This window comes from Gracilinanus agilis, chromosome 2 (genome assembly GCF_016433145.1).
Source record: "Gracilinanus agilis isolate LMUSP501 chromosome 2, AgileGrace, whole genome shotgun sequence".
Taxonomy (NCBI): Eukaryota; Metazoa; Chordata; class Mammalia; order Didelphimorphia; family Didelphidae; genus Gracilinanus; species Gracilinanus agilis.
This window is the reverse complement of record NC_058131.1, coordinates 543,477,151-543,498,817: the sequence shown is the minus strand read 5'-3', so window position 1 is coordinate 543,498,817 and position 21,667 is coordinate 543,477,151. Positions and strand designations below refer to the sequence as shown.

General features: G+C 35.7%; 1 protein-coding gene across 1 annotated transcript in view; it reads right to left on the bottom strand.

Annotated features, from left to right (window-relative positions):
* The window catches only part of DMXL2 (Dmx like 2), a 161,802-nt gene that overhangs the window by 75,128 nt on the left and 65,007 nt on the right, over window positions 1-21,667 (bottom strand). Inside the window, exons 9-10 of the mRNA XM_044665166.1 lie at window positions 10,868-11,042; window positions 184-420 (exon numbers count right to left, since the gene is read on the bottom strand). Coding sequence (XP_044521101.1) covers window positions 184-420; window positions 10,868-11,042 — 412 coding nt within the window. The remainder of the gene's footprint in view (window positions 1-183; window positions 421-10,867; window positions 11,043-21,667) is intronic.

Genomic DNA, 21,667 nt, shown 5'->3' with positions numbered 1-21,667 from the left:
TCACAAGATAATATATAACTTCCAAAGTCATTAAAATAATTTAATAAGGTATCAAAATTCACTATTAATTCTAAGCCAAGTGCATACGTTGTTCATCTGGCACTTCTGTAAAATACAAACTCCTAGCAATTCTAGTGATGCCTCCCACAAAAAAAAAAAAAACCTAGAGTAAAGAATACCAACCATGATCTAGCTTCATATGTAATCCCTTCTCTCTCTCTTCTTGTTGTTCCTCCTCATCTCTGTCTCCATAATCATTTTCATGTTCTACTTGCAGGTCAGAAAGCTTTCTTAATTGTTGCATAAATATTTCAGTAGAGGATGTAAAATGAAATTCTTTATTGTTTAGCCAATGAACTACAAACCCTCCATTTCCTTCATCAAAGTTAAATGCTGTTCCTGCTAGAACTGATGGAATATCTGTGGAAATAAATATGAGATTTAATCATACATTTTTAAAAACAAATGACTCAGATCTAAAGAGAATTGTGAATTACATAGATAGGTGAGTAAATACTATGGACTGGTTGTTTGAAATGGAGCTATAGGACCTCATTTAATATAATGGTGAATATAATTTTGAAAATTAATCATCTAAGTCATATATTAAATAGTTAATTTTTTTTAATCCTTAACTTCCATCTTAGAATCAATACTGTGTATTGTTTGAAAGGTAATAGAGTATGAGGGCTAGGCAATAGGGATTAAATGACGTGCCCAGAGTTACACCATTAAATGTGTTTGAGGCTGAGTTTGAACCCAGGACCTCCCATCTCTAGGCCTGGCTCTCTATCCTTTAAGCCAACCAGCTGCCCCTCTCAAATAGTTAATTTAAAAGAAAATATAACCTTCCAATCAGGACTGAATTGTCTCCTTTGGATTAATAGGAATAGATTGTGTGAAATGGTTCATATATACTACATAGATGAATTTTTAAATTAACTTTAGTTAATCCCAGGTTGTAGACTAAGTATTGGCCAAAAAGTCAATAATCTAACCATTAAGAGGCTTCTTAGGTTTCTGAAGTATGTAAATGACAGGTAGAATAACAGCTTACCAAATACCATTAAAACATCTAATTAGGGCAATTATCTAATCCTCTATCCAAATCCTGAAAAGTTTAGGCTAAAAATGATGGCACAAAAAAAATACTTTTTTGAGATTGAACTTCTTCATAAACCTCTTCTATATAAAGGTTAGGAACAGGATCAAGTTGGTGGCTCAGTGGATTGAGAGCCAGATCAAGAGCCAGGATGTCCTATGTTCAAATCTGACCTCAGACATTTCTTAGCTATATGATTCTGGGTAAGTTACCTGACCACCTTGCTAGCCCTTATCACTCTACTGCCTTGGAACCAATACACAGTACTGATTCTAGGATGGAAAGAAAAGGTTTTTTAAAAATAAACATTAGAAGCACTACAATAAAAACAAATCAATAAAACTAAACATATTTGCAAGTCACTCTCTATTTAGCAGTTCGCCTATTTAGTAAAAATGTATCCTTTCAGGATAATCAAGTACATGGAACAGAGGGAGAAAGGGGAAGAGGATACCAAACCTGCAAGACAGGTAAGTTAGGGGGCTTAGTGCAGAGCATTAGCCTCACAGTGAAAAGACCCGAGTTCAAGTCTTGCCTTATATTTTTAATAGCTGTGTGGTCCTGGGCAAGCAAGTCATTTAACCTCCTCTCTCAGCTTCAGTTTCCTTTCTTAAAAAGGGAATAATAACAGCACCTTTCACAGTATTATGTACATCAAAATGTGCCTAGTCTTGGGGTTACAGAATGCCTAGCAATGCCATTCTTTAAGAAGACCTTTCTTTGCCAAACTGGTCCATCATTCAGGGAGGGTACCAGGTTAAAAACACTGACTTCCCTACAATTGTGTAGTCATCATCTACTATCCAAGAGAAGTTTCCCTGTCACTAGAATTAGCTATGAGATGGAGATTCTCACCACAGTCACCACAATCATTTATAATGTCCCTTTGCCCATAAAAAAACTATTAAACATATATCTGAGTAGAAGGGAGCCTATTCTACCCAAATACTTTCAACAAAACAAAATATCAAAATGGGGGAGGAGATGACTTTCTAGAGTAGCAGAAGAAATAGAGGCAATACCAACCAAATAAAATAAATTTCAAAATAGATATTACCAGGGTGAGCTAGGTAACTCAATGGATTGAGAACCAGGCCTACAGACAAAATGTTCTAGGGTCACATCTGGCCTCAGACACTTCCTAGCTGTGTGACCCTGGGCAAATCACTTAACCTCCATTGCTTAACTCTTACCACTCTTCTGCCTTAGAACCAATATTGTGAAGATAGCATTAACTTTCCCCTTGTCTATTTCTAGCTAAACAAATCAAGAACTCAAAGCACCCCTATTTAGCATGAAGTAAGAGAATTCACCTGTCACTTATTAGAATAAGCTTACACCTCCAAAGGATACTGCCTCCCTCTTGGACAGTGCTACACAAATTGGAAGACTGCCATTGGTTTTTCTGAAGAAGAGAGAATGACAGGAAGTGACAGGAGGTGACAGGAAGTGATGTGGAAAATAGGAGCATAAAAGGACGAGACCAGCCATGGTCTAGTTTCATTCCTTTCCTGGATTCTGGAGAGATTGGTTCCAGAGATTGATTCCCTTCCTGGCTTTTGGAGAAATTGGTTCTGGAGATTCCTTTCCTGGCTTGGAGGAGACCTTTTCCCTGGATCTTGTGTTGGGCTCATGGTGGTGAGCAGAGTGATTCCTACCTTGGTTCTTCAGTGAGGAAGCCCTCTAGTTTGTTGGAGCTTCAGTGTGAGTTCTGGTGAGATTCTTGATGGTCTTAGCCTCGTGTGCACTGAATGTTCTCATCAAATTTTTTAGCATCTCCTGGCTCTTTGGATTTCAGCTTCCTAATTAAGGACTTTGGATTCAGGTGAGATTCGCTTTTGTATTAGCATTTGCAGTCTGGAGATATTAGGATTAAACTTAGGGTATTTGTAGCTAGGCAGTACTTTCTCTTTTTATCTACATTTTTCCTCTTTCACTCTTTCCCCTTCTTTATAAATGACGCTGCTAAAAGTCATTTTGATTTAAGCTCTAATATTTTTAAATTGGTGACCACAATATTACTTTAGAATTCTCATATTTAGCATAAAATTTAAATTTAAATTCTTACATTAATTGGTGGCCCACAAAGATTTGACAAACACCCTTAATCTCCTGATTATTTCCTTCACCTTCTACTATCTCTAAACTATTCCTCAGTCACTTTTAGTAGCTAATTCTGGAGTTACAACCTACAGCTGTTGATCTGACTGCTGCACGGAAGTGTAAGTCCTAAATCTTTTCTTTTTCTTCTTCTTCTTTCCAGTTAAACTATAAACAGCTGAATTAACAAGCTGGATATTTTTTCTTAGGCAACAATTAGCCAGCACTCAGGGCCCAATCTGGGGAGATGCTCCCACCCCACCTTCACCAACCTCCCCATCCCAGCCTCAGGAAGAAAGCAACATGGCCTCCACAAATTTCCATCTCAGCAAACCAGAATTCTTTAAGGCCATTTCCAAACCTCATGTATCTCCACTAGAAAGAGCAGTCAGAGAAAGCAGGAACAACTAAGACTGCTCCTTTAATCCTGAAAAGCTTTCAAATCCATTAAGAATAAAATATGAGCAAACCTTTTTTGCCCCCAGGCTAGCTCAGAGAAGCAACTTTCTGCCCACGTAGCCTGAAATCAACTCCCTGGAAGCATGTGGTGGAAGCACCGTGGTCCTGGCATTTTTACCCTAAGGGGAAGGAGAGAGTAGAAAACTCTCCCAAATCTCTTAGCTAAAATTCAGGCTGTACTCTGAGAGCTTTACCTACAAGAAAGTGTGTTTTATTTTGCCTAAAATAGAAAGCTTTTGCTTTCTCCTGTTGTCCCTCCTAATTTACTCCCAGGCTAAGGCTTTTCGCCAACATCCACTCAAAGTCTAATTGATTAGGGTGTGCCTGTATTTACAACACTTTTCTTATCTGAAGTCTTTAGAAGACCCTGACTACTAGCTTTGTGAAACCCCAACCCATAGCCAGTAGTGTCATCTACTGGCAAAAAGTAGAACTGCAAGCAATTTTAATAATTAGATTGAAAAATAGTAAATAGGTGACTAATTATGTTTTTTTAACAACACAGCCCAAATTGGGGAAATGCTGTTTCTTGTCTATCTAAAGTGGCTCATGATCCCAGAGAACATTTCACAATGGATTTATTTAGTACTGTTCCTGAGTATACTTATAATAATAGTATATGTTGCAGTTTATCTATCCCTCTTTATGAAAAAACTGGTAAACAGCCTAAGTAACCTCAAGATCAATATGAGAGATTCATTTCAGCCTCACCCCGTACAACAAATTTTCTGTTTGTCCAATGCATTTCCCATCCAATCTAACCAATCCCTCCCACTACTCAACCAATCCTCGACCTCAAAGCTGAACTAAAAGCTCACCGTAAAAGACAACTGGAAAATGCCTTAAGGGACCTTAAGAAGAAACTGGATGATAGTTTGGGGGTTTTCAAGATTTATATAAAAGACCTTGAGAAGATCTTGAGAAATTTCCAGATTCAGAAAAGAGATTCATCACTCCATGTTCCTTGTCCTATTCCAAATATCTCTATATCTACCCAGACTCTTTCTATCTGACCTATTTCCCTTCCTACACCCATTACCCACTCTATGGCAACCCAAGCATCGAATCAAGTAACAAAAATAGGAAATAATTCACCTAAAAGGTAGTACCCACCTTCAATAAAACTGGAGATGTGTCCTTAAGACACCATACACCCTTTACCCCACCCCAAGATATTGACAGATTCAAGCAAAATAGCCATTCCATTGAAGATGAGTCTATTGTAGTTATTAAAAAGCTTGAAAGCATTTATCAAACATATGATCCTTCTTAAAACAGATATAGAAAATTTGCTCCTAGCTTTTCTGACAGAGAGAAAAATTAAATCATCTCTCTTGTTAATTAGGCCGAAGAAAGGAGAGCAATTCATTGGCCCCAGACTGACACTACATGGAATATGAACAGATAGGAAGTTTACTTAAAACCATGCCAGGCTAGAAAGAGGCATTACTAACAGTAATGAGAGCTTGTTCTGAGAGGCCTAGTAAATGGACAAAATTTGAGAATCTTAAGCAAAAAAACAATGAAAATCCCTTCCAATTTATGGATAGACTTATTGAGCTGGGAGGTAGATGCAAAGACCTGGATCTTTCCAGAGAAAGAGATATCAGGCAGAAAAGAAACCAATTTGTAGAGAACTGTTTTAAAGCAGTCAAAGATTATTTTAAAAGCAATGGCCCAAACTGGTCTAGTACTGTATAATTAGAAAATCTTGTACCTTTGAACTACATATCCCAGCATCCCTTTCATCCTCCATCCCCACCTTGTGTGGACCACATCTTCTTCCAACATAGGCCTACTTAAATCAGCTATTCCTATACAAATTAAAACAAATACCTCCTTCCATTCCTCAGTATCCTCCATCAAAAGAGGCAATTGAGGGAATTACCCCAATAATAAATTCAGTAATTGAGCAAAGAATAATAATTCCATGCAAATCGAATATAATACACCCATTTTATTGGTAAAAAAAAAGCCAAAATTAGGCACAAATGGAAAACATGTCTATAGATCTGTACAAGATTTAAGGGCTATAAATAATCATGTCATAAAGAGACATCTTGTGGTTCCAAGCCCAGCCACAACTATCTCCTCTATTCCCAGCCACATATTTTACTGTAGTAGATTTATGCTCAGCATTCTTCTCAAATCCAATTCATGAAAAGTCCAAGAACATATCCAATTCATGAAAAGTCCAAGAACATATTTGCCTTCACCTGAAAAGGTTCCCAAAGAACATGGTCCTGGCTACTGCAAGGGTTCATGGACAGTCCTACATTATTCTCACAAATTTTAACACAGGATTTAGCAAATATTAAATTTCAGAATAGCTGTTTGATACAATTTGTGGATGATTTGCTCTTGGCCTCACCAAATGCCACAATATACCAAGAAGATATCAAACATCTTCTTTTAGAACTACATTAGAGAGGCCACAAGGTTTCAAAGGCAAAGGTTCAGTGGTGTCTCCCCAAAGTAGAATATTTAGGGTTTATATTAACTGCTGGTGCCCATTCCATTTCCCCTAAGCACATTAAAGATATTCAAAAATTGAGTGCCCCCTCCACTAAGAAAGAATTGAGAGCAATTTTAGGAGGAAAAGGATTTTGTAGACAGTGGATCCCTTGCTTTGAAGAAATCACTAAACCCCTTAGAGCTCTGACAAAAAAAATTCAATTTCTGAACCACTTAGATTAGAAGCGGAACACCTGTCGGTTCTTTCAAAATTAAAACAGGCTATCCTGTCTGCCCCTGATCTAGGCATCCCAGATTATAAAAAGCCATTTACTTTATACGATCAAAGACTCACAAGATAAGAGATAACCTTGTTGGGCAATGAAAATATTACCTTAAAACATTGTCCAACTCTTAACCCTGCCACCTTGCTTCTAGATTTACCAGTTTCAGGAGAACCATTACACAGTTGTGAATCTTTAGTGTCCAGGGCTAACAAACTTCAAGATAATCTCCTGGACACTCCTTTAGAACAACCCAGATCTAGTCTTATTCACTCATTGTTCTTCTTTCATAAGGGATTGCATACACTACACTGGAGCTGCTATAGAATTTGCCACTGTGTGGTCAGCTTCCTGCTCTCAAATATGAGTGTTCAAGGTGCAGAACATATAGCTTTAAAACATGCCTATATAATTGCCAAAGATAAGAAGTCAACAATTTACACAGATTCTAGATATGCCTTTGGACTATGTCATGCAGTAGGTATGCTGTGGCTTCAAAGGGGATTTTTAACATCAGCTGGAAAATGTATCGCAAATGCAGAAATCATCAATGAAGTTCTTTCTGCTCTCCAACTACTCAAAGCCCTAGACATAGTTCAGTACTCTGCCAATACAGGTGGAAGTGACCCTGTCTCTAGAGGGAACCACCAGGCAGATACTGCCACAAAACTCACTGCCTTAGAAGGGCCTGAAATAATTTTAACTTTGGCAACTAGTAATGAATCATTTATCCCTTTCTTACAATGAACAGGAAGTGGAAAAATGGAAACAAAAGTTCAAAGCAAAACAGATCAATGGAGTATGAATGTCATCTGAAGTAAAATCCCTACTTCCTAGAAGTTTTTATCATCAAATTTGCCCATCTGTTCACAAAAATAGTCCCTTTGGTACCCATAGCATTGCAGATTTTGTTAAAAGAGTATGGATAGCCCCTGGTATAACTACCATAGCCTCTAAAATGTGTGCAGCCTGCCCCACCCATCAAGTATATAGCCAACATACCTTTCATGACAAAGCATTTGGTGGGTGCCCTTTGGCTTACACACCTTTTGAGCATCTGAAAATGACTTTATCACTATGCCAAAGGCTGTAGTAGATGAAATGACCAGATAGCCAAAAGTATTTCCTAGCGCCTGAGCCATAGCAGCTATTGTTGCCAAGGTACTCTTAAAAGAGATTATTCCTCATTTTGGCCTACCAGCACATATGGATTCAGACAGGGGAACTCATTTTATTGAGTGTCCCAATTTTATTCCTATTTGGGAATTACTCCTAAATTTCATGTACTATATCATCCCCAGAGCTCAGGCCAAGTTGAAAGAATGAAGGGAGAACTTAAGACCATGACTGGCAAACTGTGCACTAAGGGTCATTTAAAATGACCTGAAGCTCTCCTCCTAGCTTTATTTTATCTCCAAAGCAGGCCCAGGGGAGATCTACACATCTCACCATTAGAGATGCTTTTTGGACATACTTCTATACAGTCTAATCCTTTTTCTCCTGCATCATCATTATGGGCGTGTGGGGGAGAGGTGTTACTTCTACTACTTCCTATATATAAAGACCTTCAGATCAAACTGCAAGAACTCCAAGAATCCAGAGTTGCAGTATAAGCAGGACCTATAGACTTTTCACTTGATGACCTAAACCCAGGAGACAAGGTGTATATAAAGACCTTCCAGCGCACTGGAGCAACTAAACTTGCCTGGGATGGTCCCTTTAAAGTATTGCTAACCACTCCAACAGCTACAGAAATTGGAAAAAAGGACTCTTGGATTCATTGCTCACATGTAAAATGAGTACCTTTTACTGACACTGATTCACTGTATCCTGTGTCACATGCATTGGAGATAAAAGGAGATAAAAGTCCATAGACGAGTGGGCACTGTTTTGGCTGACACATTGAATTCCTGAAATTGTTTATTTATTGCTTTTATTTTTATTTTTATTTTTCAATAGAATATATGATTTTTTTCATTTCTTATTTCTTGGACTTGAAGTACATGTTACCAATAGTAATAAGGTTTTGGATTTTAAAGGATAAATTTATAATATCTATTAGCTCTAATATCAATGCACACCCAAAAACTTTAGACTATGGAAACCTGCCAATGATTGTTAAATACTGTTGAATTTTGACTAATAATTGTGTCCAATTCCAGGAGAAGGGATCACAAAAGATCCATTGTACAGTGCAAAGAAGCACAAGGTCAAGAAGATCAACAATTCTTGTGGGATTAATTAGATCTGCACCAAGACAAAGGACTTGTTTGAGGTTTGAGATTGTGGCTGTTTGACATACAACAGATGCAGGCTTCCCTGTGCCTCATTCCAACAAGTACATTAGTTTGGCTGCCATTTTTGCTCCCCTATCCCTGAGAGTAAAGGTAAAATCAGACCAGGGAAACATACTTCCCTTTTACATCAAAATCTAGTCTTTTTTTTTCCTCTCTTATAGTATGGCAAATTTCTGTAGTCCTGTCTGCCAATGGGGAAGTGGTATATTACTTCATTTGTCCTACAGGCTTGTGGGACAGAAAATGCTTTAATTAGATCCTGATTTAAGAACCTGTTATGGACTTAATTCTTGCTTACTCAGAATTTTACATATAATTTGATTTTGATTTCTTTTCCTCTCCCAAAATGTAATTTTTTCTTTTACTATGTTTTTTGGGGTTTTTTTGTTTTTTATTTTCTTTTGACACTTGACTCGTATACCCTATAACTCAACAATGTATCCTGAGTTGATCTGAGTGTTGGTCAACACCTTCCTCAGGGGGGATTGTATAATTTTCATGAAATTCAAGATTTAAAATTTTAAAGAAGCTTGCTAACTCCTTGAATCAAGAAAGTGAAATGTTTGGGAAAAGTGCCATAAAGAAACCTACACTGCATCAAAAGATCCAGAATGAACTTTGGGATTATATTGATTGAATTGAAGGGGGTTGAACATATCAATTTTTCTGAATGTAAACTCTTAGGCCAAAGAGGACTGCCCCCTAAATGGCTTTTTTGTCAATGTGCCTGGCAAACACTGGTTTTGCTCTCTCTCTTCTATTTCCCTATCATCTCCAACTACTGTAGTTTCCTCTTAGAAAGTGTAATATTGTATGAACCTTTAGCTAGATCTTTAGAGGTATGAGCTAGTTATAATAAGTGATTCATTGGGGAAACTAGTCTCCTAAAGAATAACATGGGGTATTGTGAAGCTAGGATTAACTTTCCCCTTTTCCATTTTTAGCTAAACAAATCAAGAATTCAAAGTACCCCCACTATACACTAAGTAAGAGAATTCACCAGTCACTTACTAGAGTAAGCTCACACCACCAAAGGCTACTGCGCCTCCCCTTTGGACAGTGCTATGCAAATTGAAAGACTGCCATTGGTTTCTCTGAAGAAGAGAGAATGACAGGAAGTGACAGGAGGTGACAGGAAGTGATGTGGAAAATAGGAGCATAAAAGGACGAGACCAGCATAGTCTAGTTTCATTCCTTTCCTGGATCCTGGAGAGATTGGTTCCACAGATTGATTCCCTTCCTGGCATTTGGAGAAACTGGTTCTGGAGATTCCTTTCCTGGCTTGGAGGAGACCTTTTCCCTGGACTCTTTGTTGGCTCACAGTAGTGAGTGGAGTGATTCGTTCCTTGGTTATTCAGTGAAGAGGCCCTTTCTGCTTAATGGAGCTTCAGTGGGACACTCCCTTCAGTGTGAATTCTGGTGAGATTCTTGATGGTCTTAGCCTCGTGTGCACTGAAGGTTCTCAGTGGATTCTTTAGTATTTCCTGGCTCTTCAGATTTCAGCATCCTAATTAGAACTTTGGATTCTGGTGAGATTCACTTTTGGACTCACATTTGCAGCCTAGAGACATTAGGATTAAGCTTAGGGTATTTGTAGCTAGGTAGTTCTTTCTGTCTCTTTATCTATATTTTTATACTTTCACTCTTTCCATCTCTTTGTAAATAAAGCTACTAAAAGTCATTTTGACTTAAGCTCTAATGTTTTTAATTTGGCGACCACAATATTACTTTAGAATTCTCATATTTAGCATAAAAACTAAATTTAAATTCTTACAATATTCAGGATTGATTCTAAGATAGAAGGTAAGGGTTTTAATTTTTTAAAAAAGATACTATCACTGGAAACACTACCACCTTTCCCACTACAGTACTCAATTAGAAATAGTAATAATACTGAAAAGAAAGCAAGAAAAATGAAAAGTAGTGAAAATAAAGGAGAAAGTTATATTAGTCAACCAAAATAGTAAGGGAAAACCTGAAGATCCAAAAGCTACAACATTCTGAGGATTTACCTGAGTTTGCCAAGAAACTAGACCATCCTAACTTGAGATAAAATCTTAATATGTATCAGTCTTAATTAAAATGTATTTGAAGAGGCAATACAAAAACATAAGTAGAAATATGAAATGTGTATATCAACACATATATAAAAGATGTAATATCACATTTACCTGTGACAGGGTTGATACTTGCTGCAATATGAAAGTGACACAGTGCATTAGCATGATGGGAAATATGTCTTTGAACTTCATGGGTTCCCATCTGGTCAGGCATCAATTCAGTGTGAGTTACAAGAACAGAAGATCTCCTCTGACCTTTCCTTAAATTTTTCAAATGATGAATAGTCTGAAATAGTTAAAAGAAAAACTGTTAAGTAATCCTGAAAAATTTGTTAGCTTTCCCTATAATTTACCACTGATTTCTATAGTTCTTTGTTTTTCTCAGCAAAACTTGGGACCACCACCATCTTGGCTTTCACAGATAAGATTCTCAATAGGTTCAGAACAACAAAGGCTTTGTTTTCAGACTTCAAACAAAGTCTTCACAATGAAGGCACAAAACATGCTTTTTATTGCTTTCTTTTTTTAATTTAAAAAATACTGAAATTCTTCATAAATCTCTTCTGGATAAAGGATAAGAGCATCATAAGCTGTAGTGTGTAGGTTCCTTGGGTCATTAAGGAGAGAAGGAAGTGTCTCCTGAATCTCAATACAACGAAAAGAGGCTTTCCTCTTGCCAGCGATCTCAGATGGCTCTTAGCCTTCATCTACCTAGGGAAAGAGCATCTGCAATGTGGACAACTGAATGGATACTCAGCTTTACTGGTCAACAAAGTTAGAAAATTTATGACTTGGGTGAGAGCTTGCAGAGGCCATTAAGTTCAATCATACAAGAATCCCCTCTACAATATCCCTGACAAGGACTCACTTCACTTCCACTTGAACATTAGTGACAATATGAAAAATTAACAATTCTAAATAACATTCTGGAGTAAAACTTATTAATAAACACAGTGTCCTGCATTTGGCAAGCAAATAATCAGTAAATGTTTGCTGAATTTAACCAAACATGAAAATAACATGAAATATGTACCTACTGTATATAAGGGGGTTAGGGGAAAATCAGTCAACTATCAAAATAGATATTTTTATGTATAAATATAAAGTAATTTATTAAGCACATACTACTGTGCCAAATACTGAGGATTCAAGACAAAAAAAGGAAGTCTCTGCTCTCAAGGAGTTCACATTTTAATAAGGAAAGATAACACAGAGGGGAGTGGTGATCAGGGAGGCCTGTTTTAGACCGAAAGTCAGTCAAGAAATACTTAGTAAGTTCGTTCTATTTTCCAGACATTGTGCTTATCTCTAGGGACACAAAGAAAGGTGAGGGATAATCCCCGCTTTCGAGATGTTCACAGCCAAATGAAGGAGATTGACATGAAAACAACTACATAACTCTGGGATTCAAAGGCAATGATGAACAGAGAAAAGGGATTTGCATTAAGCGAAAGCAGAAAAACTTCTCAGAAAAGACAGGATTTTAGCTGGGACTTGAAAGAAGCTAGGAAGCAGAGAGGAGAAGAGAGAAAATTCTAGGGATTAGGAACTGCCATAGAAAATGCCCAAAGGAAGGAGATGAAGTATCTTCTGGAGGCATACCAAGGCAGCCATGTTTCCTTATAGTGGACATTCGTATCCTGAACCTTCCTAAGTCTACATTAAGATACCTATGCAAATCATTTAAAATCAATTTCCTCATCTGTAAAATGGGAACAATAGTATTTGATTCACAGGTTACCATCAACCAAATGATAACTTTCTAATAATCACTCCATAAAATTTGTCTGTGATATTTGCATCCCTCTGTAGGATTATATTAACAAGGATAACCCCGAATAAAGTTTATTTCTATCCACAAACTAATTTTCAATTTCAAGATGTGCTCCTAGATCTTTTTCTTCCCTCTCCTTTGATATGTCTCAGAGTTAACGGAGGAAGTAGTAAATTAGCACATAAGCCAATCAATTTCTTTTTTTTTTTTTTTTGCTATTTTAAAGGGAACTTTTAAATTTAAAAAAACTTCATATAAAAAAGTTAAAGGAACATATATACTTACAATCAAATTAAATAATTTCCCCTACTAAACTTCAACAGTTCTTTATAATTGTAAAACCTAGAATCATATATATTCTTAAAAAGTTAAAAAGGAATTTAGAGGTTATCTTGATCCTACCCTAAGTAAAAATATCCTCTACAACATCTCTGAGTGGAGCTCATCTAGCCTCTGCTTGAAAATTTCTAATACCCAGCTTGAATGTTCCTTCTTCTAGTTTCAGAAGCAATCTTTTAGTTTATTTGCACTTATTTTGAAACATCTTGTATATATATGATGTTCTCAGGCACTTGAAGTTTGAGAAGTATATCAAAAGTCCTTAACTATTTACATAGCCACTATTTCTAAGATTAATAAACTTAATTACAGCTAGACTCTTTTCTCAAATTGATTTCTGCCCCTTTGTGAGGAAAATAAATTTTTTTTCATCAACTTGATCATTTTCTTTATTTTTTTATACCTCATCCTTCAACTGTATACAGCATTCTAGTCAAATGAATAAAGCTTCTCTTCTCCTTTTAACATTCAACCTATGCTTAAATGAAGTTAAGAGGCTTGAGTCTCTGGCCTTCCATGAGATCCTTTTAAGATGTTTTTCCCAATCAGGATAGAACTCCTGCTTTGACTAAGTCTCTCCAACAGAGTTCAAGTTCACCAACTACTGGCAACTTTATAATAGAATGGAATTTTCCATTATAGTAATTTTAACAACAAGCTTCTTTAAAATTTTTAAATATTAAGAAAAAAGAAAAAGAAAAGAAAAAAATTTTAAATATAGGGGGCAACTAGGTGACTCAGTGGATTAAGAGCCAGGCCCAGAGACGGGAGGTCCTAAGTTCAAATCTGACCTCAGATACTTCCTTGCTATTTGACCCTGGGCAAGTCACTTGACCCCCATTACCTAGCCCTTACCATTATTCTACCTTGGAGCCAATACACAGTATAGATTCTAAGATGAAAGGTAAGGGTTTAATAAATAAATAAATAAAGGTATTGAGACATTTCTCAAGAGTTGGTTGGCTCACAGGGCAACAAGCCTTATACTGTGATTAAACTAATAACTATCGACTCCTGATTAAACTTTGCCATTTCCTAAGTTAACAAAGCAGTCATAAGGAGCTCCAAGGGTCTCAAAGGGTTGGAAGGCAAATCACAATGGATAGCTCAGGCAAAGGAGTCAGTCTAAAATGAATCAACTCTAGATGTCCTAAATGCCTATACTCATTGAATATCTTTCTCTTGCTATGGCTAAACAAGTCTCTTTGTTAATTGTTCCATGATTCAAGAATATCTTATTTTGTTGCAATACTTAAGCTGAATTATCAGGAAACTGTCCTGAGTCAAGCCCAGACCAGACCTAAAAAGGATCAAAACCACATCCCAGTAGTTTAAACTTGGTTTACAGCTCCTCAGACTGTACTCAACATGTTCCTTCCTATTTTTTAATTCTACATCATCTGAATACTTTTTCATTGTAGAGTATATAAAGTAGCAATTCCCAGATTTCAGTAAAACACTACAAAGAACATTAAGGTAGGTGGATAAACCAAAATATTTGGGATAATCAATACTTATCATACATATTTTGCTTTTGTTACATCAATCTGACCAAAAGGGAAATCTCACCAATGCCTCTTCTACTACACAAGCCAAACAAAGCCCATCACCAGGATTTTAAAAATACTAACAACAATAATAACAAAAATCATGATTATCATCATATTTATATTTCCATAGCACTTGCTATCTGTGAGGCTAAGCGCTTTACAATTATCATCTTACTTAATTCTCACAACAACCCTGGGAGGTAGGTGCTATTATTATCCCCATTTTACAAATGAGGAAACTGAGGCACACAAAAGTTAAGTGACTCCAGGCCTACCCACTGTACTGTATGGTTCCAACAAGTATATTCCACAGGGATAGAATGAATGATGACAATAAATGGATAAAATACATATGGAAGGCTCAATAGTGTGTTATCACAGGCTCCAGGAAAATGTGAAGATGGGATTGACTCTCCCCTTGCCTATTTTTGAATTAACCAACCAAAGCTTGAACACCCCTACTTGGCACTAGGTGGGGGAGTTCACAAGCCACTTAGAGAGCTCCACCCTTTCAACTCAATCAGTCAGAAATTTGTGAATTCTTTGATAAGAGTTTACACTCTCATAGGACAAGAGGTGGAACCTACAAATACTTCCCCCCCTGGGCGGTGCTAAGAAAATATCACAACTGCAATTGGTCCTTGTAAAGTGGAAGAAGGGACAGGAAGTGACATTTTAAAAAGTACTATAAAAGATGATGAACTTCCTGTGCGAAAGGCCTTTATCCTGAATTTTTTGGTTGGAGGATCTTCTCTTTCAGAACTTCACCTTGGGACTCCAATCTTTGGCTTCACTTGGACCTGGGACTCTGGATCTTGGACTGCTTCTAGTAAGACTGCTTCTGGACCTTCTCCCTTGGAGCTTCAACCAGGGAGAATTAGAAGCTGACCCTCTTTTCCTGACTTCTGGAGAGATTAGTTCCGGAGAGGCCTCCCCTTCCAGGAGGAGGCCATGTGGGTTGAACACTTGCTTAATCACCACTTGAGTCCTCTGGCTGAGGGCTTAATGAGCCCTCACTTCTACACTTAATGAGTGTAGGTTGAGTAGAGCACCAGAGAAATAATTAGGGTGGTAGGACAGACACCTCTATCCTCTTTTTCATTTCTCTACTTTCACTCTCTCCACCCTTTTTGTAAATAAAAGTCATTTTTTATCTGGGCTGTATTAATTTTTTTTTAAATTTTAAACCCTTAACTTCTGTGTATTGACTTATAGGTGGAAGAGTGGTAAGGGTAGGCAATGGGGGTCAAGTGACTTGCCCAGGGTCACACAGCTGGGAAGTGGCTGAGGCCGGATTTGAACCTAGGATCTCCTGTCTCTAGGCCTGGCTCTCAATCCACTGAGCTACCCAGCTGCCCCCTGGGCTGTATTAATTTTAAAATCTGCAACCACAATATCAATTTAGAATTTTCATATATTTAGTCCAATCCTTAATTTAATTCCTTATAAAGGTTTTAAAATTCAGCTCCATAACAGCAGAGCAAAGCCAAATAACTACTCTGTGATATACTGTGCCACAAAACAACCAAACCAAAAATGACTACTGTACCTCCAGGGATAAGGAGTCTCTGGAAGCTATCTCAAAATCCCAACTGAATATTATCCAAGGGACTATGAACTTAAACCAGAAAGAACCCACTTTGAGTACTATGTGAGAGGCCAATGGCTTCCATTTCAGTAGTATAGTAGAAATATGTGTGTTCAAATGATTCAATCTTCTGATATTATGTTCTAAGCCTTCAAAGGCAAGATTACTCATTATTTTCAGTATCAGAAATTTAAATAAGTTAATGGGTTTGCAAAATGAAACAAATAATGAAAAAAATATTTTTATTTATATGGCATAGAGGAGGTGACTTTCATAATGAATTTTGCCTGAGTCTAAAGAAATAGCTTTATCCCTGACATTCATAAAGTAGGTTATAATTTAAAAAACCTTCATAAAAATGAAGTAGCCAATAGAAAAAAAACAAAAGTAATTCTCTGTAGGAAAGAAAATAGTAGAAATAAAAAAAATATCTAACTACATCAATACATGCTTGAGAATAGGGACAACAGATAATAAAGAATGTAACAAATAAGACAGTTTTTGAGGATATAATCCATAAGATAACTGATCTTTAGATCACAGCATCTAGGAGTCAGATCCCCAACCAAGAGAATTTTTAATAACTGCTCAAACAGAATATGTTCTATCTTCTTCATATGCCACAAGAGGAAAAGGCTCATATGCTAGAATGTAGAATCATTTCCTAAAGTACCACATGTTCCCATGCCAGCCTTAATAAAATTAGAAAGCAATATTGTTGAAACCAATGTTGTGGCTGTTTTGTTGATTAGTTTTGTCTAACTCTCTATGACACTACTTGGGTTTTTCTAAGTAGAAACTGAGTGTTTTGCTATTTCCTTCTCCTGCAAATTTTACAGATGAAGAAACCGAAGCAGATTTAAGTGACTTGCCCAGGGTCACAGAGTATGTGTCTGAAACTGTATCTGACTCCTTATGTCACAGCAGTAATCCATCACAAACATATGCCACAATTTATTTAGCCATTCATCAACTGAAAGGAATCCCCTCAATTTCCAATTTCTGCCACCACAAAGAGAGCTGCTATAAATATTTTGAAATATATGCGTTCTTTTCTTTTTCCCCTGATCTCCCTTGGGAAACAGATACAGCAATATCATTGCTGGGTCTAAGAGTATAGAGTTTTATAATTCTCTGAGTCTAATTCCAAATTGGTCTCCAAAATGGTTGGAACAGTTTATTCCCTCAACTATTTGTCATTTTGCCCTTTCGTCACTTTAGCCAAACTGATAGGTATAAGTTGACATCTTGGAATTGTCCCGGTTTGCATTTCTCTTATCAATAGTGGGTTCACGCATATTTTCACATGCATATATATGGCTTTAATTTAATTTCTTCATCTGAAAATTATCTGTTCATATCTTGGGCCCATTTATCAACTGGGGAATAGCTCTTATTCTTATAAATTTGATAAAATTCTCTATATGTATTAGATATAAAACCTCTGAGAGGCTGTCTACAACCTCCCCCACCTCATTTTCTACTTTCCTTCTAATCCTGACAATATTTATTTGTACAAAAACCTTTCAATTCAATGTACTCAAAATTATCCATTTTACATCCCAAAATGCTCTCCAACTTTTTCCTCAAAAATTCCACTCTTATCCATAAATCTGATAGGTAATATGTTCCCTGCACTTCTAATTTACTTACAATATCTCCTTTTATGTCTAGATCAGGTGTCCATTTTGATCTTATCTCAGGATTTTCCAGTTGCCCCAACATTCTTTACCAATGATTTCTTATTCCAAAACCCTGGATGTATGCTTTTCTCAAATACGAAGTTACTATAATCTTTTATTTTTTGTTATATGTCTATTCTGGTCCACTGATTTCTTTTCTATTTCTTAGCCAGTACTGGATACTTTTAATAATTACTGCTTTATAATCAATTTTAAATCTGGTACTGCTAGATTTCATTCCTTTACATTTTTTATTTTTTACATTCTTGATCTTTTGTTCTTCCAAATTAATTTTATTATTTTTTTGAGCCCAATAAAGTATTATTTTGGTCATTTCAATAGGATGGCATTGAATAAATTGAATAGTTTAGGTAGGATTGTCATTTTAATTACATTATCTCTACCCACCCATGAATAATTAATATTTCTCCAATTATTTAGATGTGATTTTGTCTGAAAAGTGTTTTATAATAATGTTTATGTAGTTTCTGGATTTGTTTTGGTAAGGTATTTTACCAAGGCATTTGATTCTATCTGTGGTTATTTTAAATGGAGTATCTCTTCTATCTTTTCTTACAGAACTTTGTTAGTAACACATAAAAATGCTGATGATTTATGTGGATTTATTTTATATCCTGCTACTTTACTAAAATTATTGCATTTCAGCTGTTAAGCTGAATCTCTAGGATTTTCCACATTGTACCATCATATCGGGAGCAAACAAAGATCATTTAGTACTTCTTTGCTCATTCTGATTCCTCCAATTTCATTTTCTTTTCTTATTGTTTGTGCTAGCATTTCTAATACTATGTTAAGATTGGTGATAATGGGTATTCTCGTTTCACTCCTGTTCTTATTGGGAAGGCTTCCTTATATTACAAATGATTCTTGCTGATATTAGGAATGCTTTGTATCGTTTTAAGAAAAAATCTATTACCTCTACTTTCCACAGTTTTTAAGAAGAATGTGTTGTATTTTGTCGAAGGTTTGTTTTTTTTTCTGAATCAGTTGATATAATCAGGTGGATTACTTTTTTTATTAACATAATCAATTATGTTGACAGTTTTCCTTAAACTATCTCTGCATTCCTGGTATAAATTCTGTTTGGCCACAATGTATAATCTTTGTGATATATTGTTGTAGTCTCCAAGGTAGTATTTTACTTAGGATTTTTGCATCCATATTTATTAATAAAATTGGTCTATAATTTTCTTCTCTGTTTTGGCTCTTACCAGTTTGGGCATCAGTATCATATTTGTTTCATAAAAGAACTTTAATAAAACTTCTTTACCTATTATTACCTATTATTGCAAATAATTTATTTAATATTAGAATTAATTTTTGAATGTTTGGTAGAATTCACTAGTAAATTCATCTGGTCCTGATGCTTTTTTCTTTGAAAGTTAATTTATGGGCTGTTCAATTTCTTTTTTTTAAAAATAAGTTTATTTAGATATTCTATTTTCTCCTATGATAGTATAGGCAATTTATTTTTTTCTATGTAGTCTTCCATTTCACTTACACTGTTAAAATTGTTTGCAGATAATTGAGCAAAATAACTCCTAATAATTGCTTTAATTTCCTCTTCTTTGGGTGGTATATTCTACCTTTTCATCTTTAACATGAGTGATTTGGTTTTCTTCTTTTTTAAAAAATCATATTAACCAATAGTTTTAATCTAGTTTGTTGAGTTTTTTCATAAAATAAACTCCTAAATTTTTTTTTATTAATTCAAAGGTTCTCTTACATTCAATTTTATTGCTCTAACCCTTAATTTTTAGGATTTCTAATTTGGTGTTTAGTTGGGGATTTTTAAATTCTTCTTTTTCTCATTTTTATTCCTAATTCCTTGATCTTTTTGTTCTCTATCCTATTAATAGAAGTATTCCTAGATACAAATTTCCCTCTAATTATTGCTTTTGCTGGACCCTATAAGTTTTGGTTACATTGTCTCATTACTTATCATTCTCTTTAATAGAATTTATTGTTTCGATGATTTGTTTTTTAACCCACTCATTCTTTAAAATTAAGTTATTTAAGCATTCTGGAAAGCAATTTGGAATTATGCCCAAAGGGCTATAAAAGATTGCATACTCTTTGATCCAGTAATGTCATTACTAGGTCAGTATCCCAAAGAAATAAAAAAATATGGGAAAGGACCTATTTGTACAAAAACATTTATAGCTGCGTTATAGTGGTAAAGACCTGGAACCCAGAGGGAAGTCCTCAGTTGGGGAATGGGTTTGTGGTATATGAAGGTGATGGAATACTATTACACTATAAGGAATGATGAACAGGATAATTTGAGAAACTGCTGGAAAGACCTATATGAACTGATGGAGAATGAAATAAACAGAACCAGGAAAAAACATTGTATACAGTAACAGCAATATTGTGGAACTATCAACTAAGATAGTTTTGCTACAAAAAGCAATATAATGATCCAGAACAATTCTGAGGGAACTTATGGAAAAAATGCTATCCATCTCCAGAGAAAGAAATGTTTGAGTAGGAATGCTGAGAGAAGCATATGATTTATCACTTATTTATTTTGGGTATATGTTTTAAGGTTCCAGTTTTATACAATTGATTACTTACAAAAATGGATAATATGAAAGAACGTTTTGTGTGATAAAACATGTATGTATAACCAAGATTGAACTGGATGTAGCTCTGGGAGGGGAGAGGGAAAAAAGAAGGAGACAATTTGGATCATATAACTTTGGAAAACATGTAGAAATTTGTTATTAAAATTATTTAATAAAATAAAATAAATTTTAAGATTGTTATTTAGTCTCCAATTAGTTTTTATTTTACTTTGTTCCATAGTCTTTTATTATATACAATTCTTATTACATTATGGTATAAAAAAATGATTTACTATTTCTAATTTCCTACATTTAACTTTTTTTTGTGCCCTAAAAATGGTCAATTTTTGTAAAGGTGTCATGTATCACTGGAAAGGAAGGTATAATCCTTACTGCTGCCATTTAATTCTCTCCAAATATCCATCATATTTAACTTCTCTCAGATTCTGCTCACCTCCTTGACTTCTTTCTTTTTTATTTTATTAGATTTATCTATTTCTGAGAGAAAATTGAAGACCCCTACTATCATTATTTTGCTATTTCTATCTGTAACTCATTTAGCTTTTCCTTTAAATCGGTGATTCCCAAAGTGGGAGCCACCACCCCCTCGTGGCATGGATCTTTAACTTTGTCAGAGAAGATGATTGCTCTCCTTGCTTTCTTTTTTATTAGTTAAGGCATAATATATTCTGCTCTATCTCTTTATTTTTAATTTTAAGTTTATTTTTTGAAAACAACATATTTTCAGGTTTTATTTTTTGATCCATTCTGCTATCCAGTTTCATTTTATGGGTGAATTCATCCCCTTCACATTTAAGTCATAAGTGCTAGCTGTATTTTTTTCCTGACTGTTAATACTTCTTTCTTTTTTGCCCTATCCCTCCTCAGACATCCAATTTCTTCTGTCCATTACCTCTCCAATTCACACCCCTTCTTAGAATTCTTCCTTTTCCCTACTAGTTCTAAATTATCTCACCCTTCCAAAGGTCCCTCCCTAATCTCTTTCCCCTTACCTTCTAGTTCTTTTGCTATCCATCCTTCCAAGTTTGTTCCTTAACCTCCCCAAAGCCTCCCCTTCTGTTTCTTGATATGAACTCAATTCTAAAAACCCTTCTCTTATCTTGTCCTAAGAGTTTCTTCATTATCTTCTCACCTTATCCCTCTATTTATTTTTCTTTTTTTAAAAATCCTTTTAAAATCTTACCTTCTGTCTTAGAATCAATACTATGTATTCATTCCAACGCAGAAGAGTGGTACGGGTTCAGCAAAGGGGCTTAAGTGACTTGCCCTGTCTCTGGGGCCAGATCTGAACCTAGGATCTACCATCTCTGGGCCTGGCTTTCAATCCCCTGAGCTGTCTCTCCCCACCTCCACTCCCATCCCTATTTCT